This window comes from Mesoplodon mirus (genome assembly GCF_964341445.2).
Source record: "Mesoplodon mirus genome assembly, chromosome: 3".
In the NCBI taxonomy this organism is placed as follows: domain Eukaryota; kingdom Metazoa; phylum Chordata; class Mammalia; order Artiodactyla; family Ziphiidae; genus Mesoplodon; species Mesoplodon mirus.
Genome location: NC_138978.1, coordinates 103,074,890 through 103,085,588, shown reverse-complemented (window position 1 = coordinate 103,085,588; position 10,699 = coordinate 103,074,890). Strand labels below are relative to the sequence as shown.

General features: G+C 38.1%; 1 protein-coding gene across 1 annotated transcript in view; it reads right to left on the bottom strand.

Moving 5' to 3' along the window:
* Positions 1-1,669: 1,669 nt before the first annotated feature.
* GNAI3 (G protein subunit alpha i3) overlaps positions 1,670-10,699 on the bottom strand; it is a 39,232-nt gene continuing 30,202 nt past the window's right edge. The window contains exons 6-9 of the mRNA XM_082614930.1: positions 7,480-7,609; positions 6,762-6,915; positions 2,215-2,428; positions 1,670-2,124 (exon numbers count right to left, since the gene is read on the bottom strand). Of these exons, the coding sequence (XP_082471056.1) occupies positions 2,238-2,428; positions 6,762-6,915; positions 7,480-7,609 (475 nt within the window). The 3' untranslated portion in view covers positions 1,670-2,124; positions 2,215-2,237. The remainder of the gene's footprint in view (positions 2,125-2,214; positions 2,429-6,761; positions 6,916-7,479; positions 7,610-10,699) is intronic.

The window sequence follows — 10,699 nt, the reverse complement described above, 5'->3', positions numbered from 1 at the left end:
CTACTGTTTTTCATTGACAGAAGGGCTAAAAATTAACATATCAGACAGACGTATTCAAATGAAAATACAAAATGCATTTCAAAGTATTAATTTTTTTGGATTATCCCTTATTTTGTGTTATCAACGCCATCCCATTAGCCCAGACTATAGAAAGACTACAGTTAAACCAACATTCTACCAGTTCTCATTTCCAGATGATCCTGTATCACAGAATACAATAAGGAAAAGATATATTCAAAATGAACAAGAACTATCCCTATTTACATTGTGGGCATAAGTCAATCACCAATTGAAGCTGATAATTTTCTTTCTTTTAGATGCAGTTTTGCCAATCCTAAAAAAAAAAAACTGTTAGATAATATGGTTATACCATCTGTATAGTTATATTTTTCCCACGAAAGAAAAAAAAAAAAAACTACCAATAAAGGCATTGAAGTGCTGTGGCTTGCTTTCTGAACCAGCTTTGATGACCACCAACCATTTTTTTTTTGAACTAGTGAAAGGTCACATCAAAAGATGAAATAGAATCCAATCCAAAAAGATCAGACCCCAAAAGGCACTGCTCAAACTACTGATTTGGAATGCTTAAAATGCATTCTCTTCATTTGCCTTCCCCTAATGGACCATTCAATATTTAATGACATTTGCTGTACATTGTACAAAAGGACCTGCAGGCTGAGGTGAATAGAGCTCTCCACACAACCAAAATGTAAATCTGGAAAATGAGTTTTGACTGCATATCACTAACACAGATATGACATAACACGCTCAGTCAGGCCAAGATTCAACAATACTATTACACCAGAAGACTAACACCTTCAGGGAACCCTTCTACCTAAACCCATTCTCAGACAAAGGCCTAAGCACACAGCAGGGGCAAAAAGCAACAGAAGAAAATACTTCCAGAAAGGACTAGTTACAAACAGGAACAAACCTGGACTCTTTACTCACCATTTTAATACTGCTGCCAACTATAACAGATTAAAATCTGTACACACAACAAAGTGGAAAAAAAGTCCCCAAATCAATAGTTTCAGCAAAAGAAGGTACTGACTAAGGATTACTACAATGAACATTGCTACGATAAAAACAATGGCAAACAGGGATTTGGCACCACGTTTACAAAGTAAAGGCATGCACTGTTAATACACTTTAGATGTTTCCCAACAGAAAAAGCCAATGGAAGATGGAAAACAAGGGGCATCTTTTACAGAACTCCCTATGACTGAGACGGACAAGCAAGAATTGAAGTGGTCAATTTAGCAGATGTGTAGCAGCAAAGTCACTGGTTCTGTTTGGAATTTAGCAATTTGCATTTCTAACTGGCAGCTGCCCTGGGTGTGTCTGTATCCAAGAAGCTGACTTCATACTACATCAGCATTTATCTAGTAATTCGGTAATCAGCATAAACCAGGTTAACCTTCAACCACAAGCTTAAAAAAAGAGCTGGAATCTTACTACAGAATTCTTCAATGTAATTACCATTTAGAAACCGTAATGGTACTTTGAACAGGATAATAACATAAATTTCATCCAAAAAAGCTATAATTAAAGCCCCAATAATTGTAAAGAATTAAGTAATTATGGAAATATTACATTCTGACCATACCAAGAGTTAAAAACAAAGAGTTCCTACTAAGAGGAAAATTTTCAAGATGATCTGGTCACATCATGTGCATAGTTAAGACTGTGTGTGTTTTAATAAAGATTCTTTCACAAAGAAATAAAACTTAGTGAAGTTACTCTTCCCTTGATAAAAAAAAAACAACAACAAAAAACAACTTAAAAAATGAACTACTGGTGGTTTGTCAAGAAGGAAAAAAAAAGAGTAAGCTACATATTGAAGTTCTGGAATGCAGCACCTCAACTTGACATCTGCCCTAAACATTTGAGATTGTGAAATCCAAGTGATGTCTTGATGATCAAATCATACTTTACAGTTGTTCCAATTCCAATGTCTGACTTTAGCATCTCATGTCAATTAAGAGTTCCCTAATACAGAAGATTGTGCTAAAGAGTACTAAAATTCTGCATGCCGCTGCCATTCCCTGGTCCCGTTCATGCTTGCAGCTGCCCAATGAGACAGCAAAAGAAGTCTGGTCTCAACACTCCACACTGTAATAACTAGGAAAGAAGAACATTTGTAATTAGAAAAAGTTTACAAAGTCAAGAGACATCAGTACAGCACTATAATTAAACTGTTCAAGGTTTTACCTTTTATTTAACATCCACACTCTTCAATAAAGTCCACATTCCTTTAAGTTGTTTTTAATGATGACATCTGTAACAGCATCAAAAACAAACTGCACATTCTTGGTGTCTGTGGCACAGGTGAAGTGGGTGTAGATCTCCTTGGTATCTTTTCTTCTGTTCAGATCTTCAAACTGGCACTGAATGTAAGCAGCTGCTTCTTCATATGTATTGGAACCTGAGGCAGACACCCAATATTCTCAGTTCAAATTAAAACAGTTGCTTGGACTCAACTAAGTCAGGCCATCACAATTTACTTATGGAGAGAGGAAATATAACACAATTGAAATAAACAGATTTCTATTTTTCTATAATCATTACATGTTTCTTGAGTGCAGAATCTCATTATAAGTAAAATAAAATTATCACAAAGATCCAGGAAAACAAAACTTTAAGTTTCTTTCCCTTCTACTTAGACTTTTTAGCTAAAAAATCTAGAAAGCATAAAAGGAAACTAGGGAAGTAGGAAGATGCATTTCTAGAAGAACATAACTGTTTAAAAGGTCAGAGAGCTTGTGCTCCTTGGAGTGATGCTGAAATAAACAATTCAAACGGGGAAGTCATGCTTCTTTTCAAAATCATTCCAGGGCTTCCCTGGTGGCGCAGTGGTTGAGAGTCCGCCTGCCGATGCAGGGGACACGAGTTCGTGCCCCGGTCCGGGAAAATCCCACATGCCGCGGAACAGCGGGGCCCGTGGGCCATGGCCTCTGAGCCTGTGCGTCCGGAGCCTGTGCTCTGCAACGGGAGAGGCCACAACAGTGAGAGGCCCACGTACCGCAAAAAAAAAAAAAAAAAAAAAACGAGTTGAAATGTAGTTTAAAGCCCCATGGCCTCTGTTTTCTTAGGGAATTTCGAAATGTTGTCATCTGTTCAGAGGGAGGAGGGAGGTGAGAGTTGGGTAAGTTGATGGAAAGTATCCGTGTTAGAATGGGAGAACAATCTTACTTAAGACAAGTAAAGGATTGACATTAATGTTTCAGCTGGGAATCTTCACACATAGCAAAGAGTCCTCAATATCATGTCCATTTATTTTTGGGTGGCGGGGGGTAGGGTGAATTTCCAAGCCTATCTTTCATTGACTTCACTCTTAAGGATTCTCACAGTCCTGATTTCCCAAGTATCAGTATCTGTTCCTACCAGACAAAAATCTGGTGTTACGTGTTTCAAACATCTGTCTCCTTTAATTTACAGAGGTTCTGCACATCTCAGTAAATCTATTTCAAGCACCTACCAAGCTGTCTTCCTTCCGTTCTTTAAACAGTCTGTTTAAATAATAGTCATTTCTTTCTTAAGCCTTTCTTTGTTATTTAGTCGTCTTTATATACTTATTTGTTGATATATTTTTGTCATGCTTAATGTCACTGAAAATAGCCCCTAGTTCACAGGAATAACTGTGTATGCTGTCTTTGTTGAGTTTCCCTGGCTCTGCAGACAGTTTCTAAGGCTGTTCTAAAGATTCACAAGTAGACAAGATTGTGTAGGAAGCAGGCGATTAAGAGTGTTAATTACCAATGTTGTTGAAATAGGGTTTAACTTTCAGGTCCCCCTCTTTGAAGAAATAACAGATTTATTAGGGTAAAATTCACATACCATAAAATTCACCATTTAAACGTATACAGTTCAGGCCCCTTTCCCTTTTGCATCTACTGGTTTACCTTTGGTTATTTAAACTATTGCCCTAAGGCTCTGAGGCTAAGCTCCGTTAAAATTGGAATGATTTTTTTTTTTTTTTTTTTTTTTTTTTTTGCGATACGCGGGCCCCTCACTGTTGTGGCCTCTCCCGTTGCGGAGCACAGGCTCCGGACGCGCAGGCTCAGTGGCCATGGCTCATGGGCCCCGCCACTTTGCGGCATGTGGGATCTTCCCGGACCAGGGCACGAACCCACGTCCCCTGCATCGGCAGGCGGACTCTCAACCACTGCGCCACCAGGGAAGCCCCATCTCAACTTTTTAACCCACCACCTCACTTAAAAAGTTATCTGTATCTGCACTTATTTGTACCTTTGGTCTTAGAGATGTCTTCCTTTTGATTCAAAATTCAACTGCTCTATCTATGCTCTTTTTTTTTTGAAGTTGAAGTGAAATTCACATAACATGCAATAAATTTACAATACAGTGGCATTTAGTGCAGTCACATGCTATACAATCACCACCTCTCTCTAGTTTCAAACTTTTCCACCACCCCAGAAAAACACCCCATTCCCATTAAGTAATCATTCCTCAATTCCCCTTGTGCCAATTTCCTAACAACCAACAACCAATCTGTTTTCTGTCTCTATGGATTTGCCTATTTGGGATATATCAAAGGAATCACACAAATGTAGCCTATTCTGTTTGACTTCTTCCATTTAGTATAAAGTTTATAAGGTTCATCAAAGTTGTGGCATTATCAGTACTTTGTTCCTTTCTATAGCTAAATAATACTTCATTGTACAGGTATACCAATTTGCTTATCCATTCATCCTACCTAGACTTTTGATTCCTTCTTTTCCCACCTGCTTACAAATCTTGCTCCATCAATTACATCCACTTTTTGTAACTTCTCTTTTGCTGTAGGATCTTACCTCTAAGCCCATAAACGTTTAAAGATCTCTCCTTCCCCTGTAATCTAAGCTGCTCAAGAGGAGGCTACACTTGTCTTCATTTCTTCACTTCCCACTCAGTAACTCACTGGTCCTGGCTCTACTCTCATCATCCCACTGATAATGCTCTCCATAACAGTCAATGGTCTCCTGATTGCTAACTCCAGAGGCCATTATTTCAAAATGTATTTACTTACCTGCATATGACATTGTTGACCACTCCTCACTATTTAAACTCTCCTCTTAGTTTTTGATACTTTGGCTTTCCAGATTCTTCTCTTTGCATCCTATAAAAACCTTTCTTTTTCTCCTGCCAATAGAGGCTGGTATCCGCTCTCATTCTATTCTTTTCTCTCCTCATTCTATATCATCACTCTAGGTCATCTCATCCATTTCCATGTTGTATTTACACATGACCCCAAATCAGTATCTGTTACTAACCTGTAACCTCTCCCCAAGCTCCAAGGCCACATATATAACTATCTGTTAGATATCTCCATCAGGATGTTCTGTAGATACTTCAAAACCAACATCCCTAAATATGAATTCAGATCACAGTACCAGGACCCAATTAAGACAGAACTCAGAGTACCTTTGACTCGTCCCACTTCCTTACCCTAGCTACACCCTTTCACCTTACTATATAAAGCACTTACAGTGTCTGCTCAGCTAACAAGGGGTCCCCTCTCCTAGAAATACTCAATTCTGATCTAAAGGTCATAGTGATATAGCCCTGGCACTCATGTTTGTGTCCCTAACCTCATCTGATTGAACTAAGGGTTTCTGCCTGACTTAACCCTGGCCAGAATCTCTTTTAGGAATTTGAACCTTGGGCCAAACAATCCCAGTCTAGCCTGATCTTTTAAATGGAGGAGATACAGAAACTGTGGCAGGGCCATCTTTTATCACATAAACTGAGCAGCAGAGAAAGTTGGTAAGGAAAGAGAGAAGAATATAGAGACACAGAGAGGAGAGAACAGAGATGTGGAAAGAAGTGCTCCCAGGGTTCTTGACAGTGCTTGCAGGGTTCCTAATTCTAACTGCATTCTTGAGAACTGTCTGCATTCTTGTCCTTGACTTCTATGATATATCCCTGTATCTTCATCAAAAGTTTCTATTTGCATCCTAAGAGAGTCCTCACTAATTCAACTCCCTTACTATCTATCTTTATTGCCATCTATCACATAATCTTTCTAAACCAGTTTCTACTACATCATGTACCCCAATGAATATCCTTCAGTAGTTCCCCACTGTCTCAGCATGGGATACAATGCCCTCCACGAGCATCCTTGTCCACTTCTCCAACCACTCTTCCCCACCACTTTAAGCTCCAGCAATACCAAATTCCTCGTAGGTTTCAGAAAAAATCATGTCATTTTTAACTCCATATTTCCATATATTCTGTTTCCTCTTCCTAAAATGTTTTTATTCCCCCGTCTGCCTGATGATTCATAGTTCATCCTCTTACTATCTCACTCCAAGTGCCATTTCCTCTAGAAAAAGACTACACTGATCCCACTGAGGTAACCCCTTCTTCTGCTCTTCTATTAATGAACATTTTACACTAAAATGAAATTCTTCAAGTGTCTCTCTTTCTACAACATCAGTTTCTTGAGTGTAATAACTGCACCTTATTCTTGTATTTTGTAAATATATTTATACCAAATTTTGATTTTTATCATTCTTTATTTGCCTCAGAAAATGAGGAGGACAGAAATATAAAATAAACACAGTAAACTCGATTATGTCTGGAATAGCACTTTAGACTTAAGGGGTCTTAATCACATGCTTAATGTTGATACCACTACCAGTGAACACTCTCCATAAGGAAATACACACAATGTTCAAAACAAAAGACAGCTGTAGGAAGGTCACTAAAGTTTTGATTCAAGATGTATACCTCCAACAAAATCTTTCATGATCCCTTACCTGTGTATTCTGGATAACAGATAGTTAATGGACTCCTCTTTATTTTTTCCTCAAAAAGATCCTTCTTGTTGAGGAACAGAATGATCGAAGTGTCTGTAAACCATTTGTTGTTACAAATGCTGTCAAACAGTTTCATGCTTTCATGCATTCGATTCTAAAAAGGAAACAAAGGATGATAGGTCAGTAGCAAAAAAGTAAAAGTAGATTAACTGTTAACGAACAACAGACCAAAAAGGTTTTTTTTTGGGGGGGGGCGTGCTACGAGGCATGCAGGATCTTGGTTCCTCGACCAGGGATCGAACCTATGCCCCCTGCAGTGGAAGCACAGAGTCCTAACCACTGGACCGCCAGGGAAGTCCCAGACCAAGAAGTTTTAAAAGCGCTGATGGACAATCATGAAAAGAAGTCAGACACTGATAACACAAAAGCTGAGTCAGTCCTCATTTTTATAATTCTTAGCGGTTGAGAGGTGGGAATAAGGACTGGCTAACAAGAGGACTTAATCCTGCCCACATACTCAATGTGCTGTCATATCTCCTAAGTTTAAGAGGGCATGGATCAATATTTTGAAAAATCTAATCACACTGACAAGGAGAAAAATTAAGGATTTTAAGTTTTAGTTCAATGAGTAAATGGATGCACAAAGTCTTCCTAAGAGTTATTTTCCGTTTTCTGCTGCATTAGACAGGCCTTTTATTTACCAGAAGCTCCAACATACCATCTCCTCATCCTCAGCCAGAACGAGGTCATAATCACTGAGGGCCACGCAGAAGATAATTGCTGTCACTCCCTCAAAACAGTGAATCCACTTTTTTCGTTCTGATCTTTGGCCACCTACATCAAACATCCTGAGTAAGGGGAAAGAAGGCACAATTTCAGCAAGGTCATGCACATACACATCTCCCTAAACTGAACTGGTTAGGGAACTTCCCACTATTGCATATTCAAAACCCCATTTACAATAGAAAAGACAAACAAGGAGCAGATAAAATGTAGTCAAAATAATTATCTGTGGTTAAATGTAAAAGAGAACAATATGAGAAAATAAAATTTAGGAACAATTAAAATTCTCATTTTAGATAAACAGTTGAGCCTCTTCACTATCAAAGCTTGTGTCAAACGTGCCAAAAGTCAGTAGAGTAAGCACTGAAATGGATTAAAAGAAGGAGGGAAAAAAGACAGGAAAAATGAAGAGCTGAACAACACAACTTAAGATAGTAACAATAACTAACATTTACCAGACACTAAACGTCTTAAAGTACATTAACTAATTTAACCCTCATAACACTCCTGTCAGTACTATTATTATTCCCATTTTACAGATGAAGAAGTTGAGGCACAGATATGTTAAATAATTTGCCCAAGGGAACACTACTAACACATGGGGACTGGAACTCTAACTCCAGCATCCAACCTGGTACCCACAACACTACTCTACCTCTCAAAATGGTTTATCTCTCTAGCTAAAAAAAAGAACAATAAATCCCCAACTTGCATTCTGCTTCCATAACTCTACTGATTCAAAACTTTGTTTTCCTTACTTTTTGTTTGTTTCTTTTTTTTTTAATTGAGGTTAACTGAGATACATTTTTCTTTAAGGAAAACATTTTAGAGATTAATTACAGAAAAAAGTAAATTATATTTTATGGTAGGACTCTAAGAACCCAATATCTAAACACAAAATTTAACCAGTATTTCCCAACTCCAAGTCTTATTTAACCTAATTAAAAATAACAAAGCCTCAACGGTTCACACATTTTATGTTCCACTTCAGATCAGTTTTAGACCACTACTCCCTTCTGGGGTGCTTACTTGATATCCTGAGTCAACTGCTGAACTTCTGTCAGCAGTGTCCTCATCTACCACCTATAGTAAAAGGAGGACCTGCACGGCTTTGTTTTTTAACTGGTACTAGGGTCTGAGGAGGTATGCATACAAATGGTTAGCTACTCTTAAGATATATGTTTGGGGGCTTCCCTGGTGGCGCAGTGGTTGACAGTCCGCCTGCTGATGCAGGGGACGCGGGTTCGTGCCTCGGTCCGGGAAGATCCCACATGCCGCGGAGCAGCTGGGCCCGTGAGCCATGGCCGCTGAGCCTGTGCGTCCGGAGCCTGTGCTCCGCAACGGGAGAGGTCACAACAGTGAGAGGCCCGTGTACCGCAAAAAAAAAAAAAAAAAAAAAAAGATATATGTTTGATGACAATGATAAAATGTTTTAGGGTTAAACTCTGCCAAGCTGGTTCAGTGTGTCAGATCTACAGTGACTAGGGATCTATTTCCAGAGAATTTTCTCCCTAGAGATTGAGAGAGATAAGACACAGTTGAGTAATTTCTCAATGTATGTTTGAAAGAGAACAGTCATCTCATCTCTTCATGACCCAACTTTTTCTTTTGGTCTTTTGATCTTCCCCAGTTCTTTTCAACCTTTAGTCCTGACACCTGGAATGAGGCAATCACAAGTTGGCTCTAATACAAGGTCATATTATAGGTTTTAAGAAAGCTAACATCACATATTTCACCATAGACCTTTCAAGAGCAGACACACACTGGTACACCATAATTTGAATTTGCTCCACCATTTCTTTCTATAAAGTCCATAAAACTGGCAGAACATTGTGAAGTTCCCAAAGTGGGCTTTTCACACATATTAACATTTACAGTATCATTCACTAACAGATCAACATTTTATAGACATTACCTCATAACTGAGAGGCAAGTAAGCAATTACACAATGCCTTGCATATAGTAGATGCTCAATTAATGTTTGAATAAATGGATAGTGGTTTTGCCTAGAGAGAAGAGGAAAAGGAAGAAGTGATAGTACTTCATAACAAGATATCTACATGCCAACAATAAAGTGGGTGCAGCACCTTAATTATATCTGGCTATTGATCCTGACATAAAATGACCAACAGGAATCACCTAACTAAAGATCAATCTATGACATCAACAAAAAAGTTTCCCACACTAAATAAATAAAGGTCATGACATATAATTATGAATGGATTACTAATCTTATAGCACACCAAGAGATATCTCACTCTTACGGTTTCATGGGTGATAATCCATGGAGACTCTGCTATTCTTGTTAAATAAATTCATCAGTACTATGATAAGCAGCTCTTCTATTCTAAAAATATTCAGCTGAACTGCTATTTTCCTGCACCAGGTTTCAAATCTGTTTTGGTGTATTAAGATTTCAAGACCTCAACTAGTATGTAGTAGTATCTAAACTCTGTGTGGGTTTTGCGAAACCTATGAAGCAATTTTTTTCAGAGAAAAGAAAATTGAGAGAATCTGAACTAAAAGTTACATTTGCACGCAACAATGCTGAATATCACATTCTACATACAAGCATAATGAAGTAGCTAAAAAGGACATCATATACTGAAGGGGGTAAATTTACTCCTAATCTCAAAGGTCATAAAAGCAGAAAACAAGAACCAAAAAGACAGTTCTATTATTTACAAAAGACCATTAACACAGAGACAAGCTGAAGCGTATTCTAGAATTACTAGTGCTGATGAGAAAATCCTCTGTATTAGAATACTAGAATCTTCTCTCTCTAAAACAATAATTGTTTATATTATATCATACCTCCACAAAATACCTCTATCCCTAGATCGATATTCCATTCTGTACTGTATTAAGAACTAAGTTGTGCATGATACTGTGCACAAATCAGTCAAAGGCCATGACAGTGTTAGCTTCATTCCAGTAAACTGAGAGAGAAGTGCGATCCAGTAAGAAAGGATTGACACTGGTGAGAAAAGCATTTCTGTTTTAATATCAAAATGCCAGAACAAAGCCACATAAACTAAACCAAAACACTAGCTTTCTATCCTTTTAGTATTGTTGTTACCCTTCTAAACAACAAACATTCAATACATGTTTTGGCGATTCCAATAAAAAAGCAGCTACAAATAAAATTAAAAATA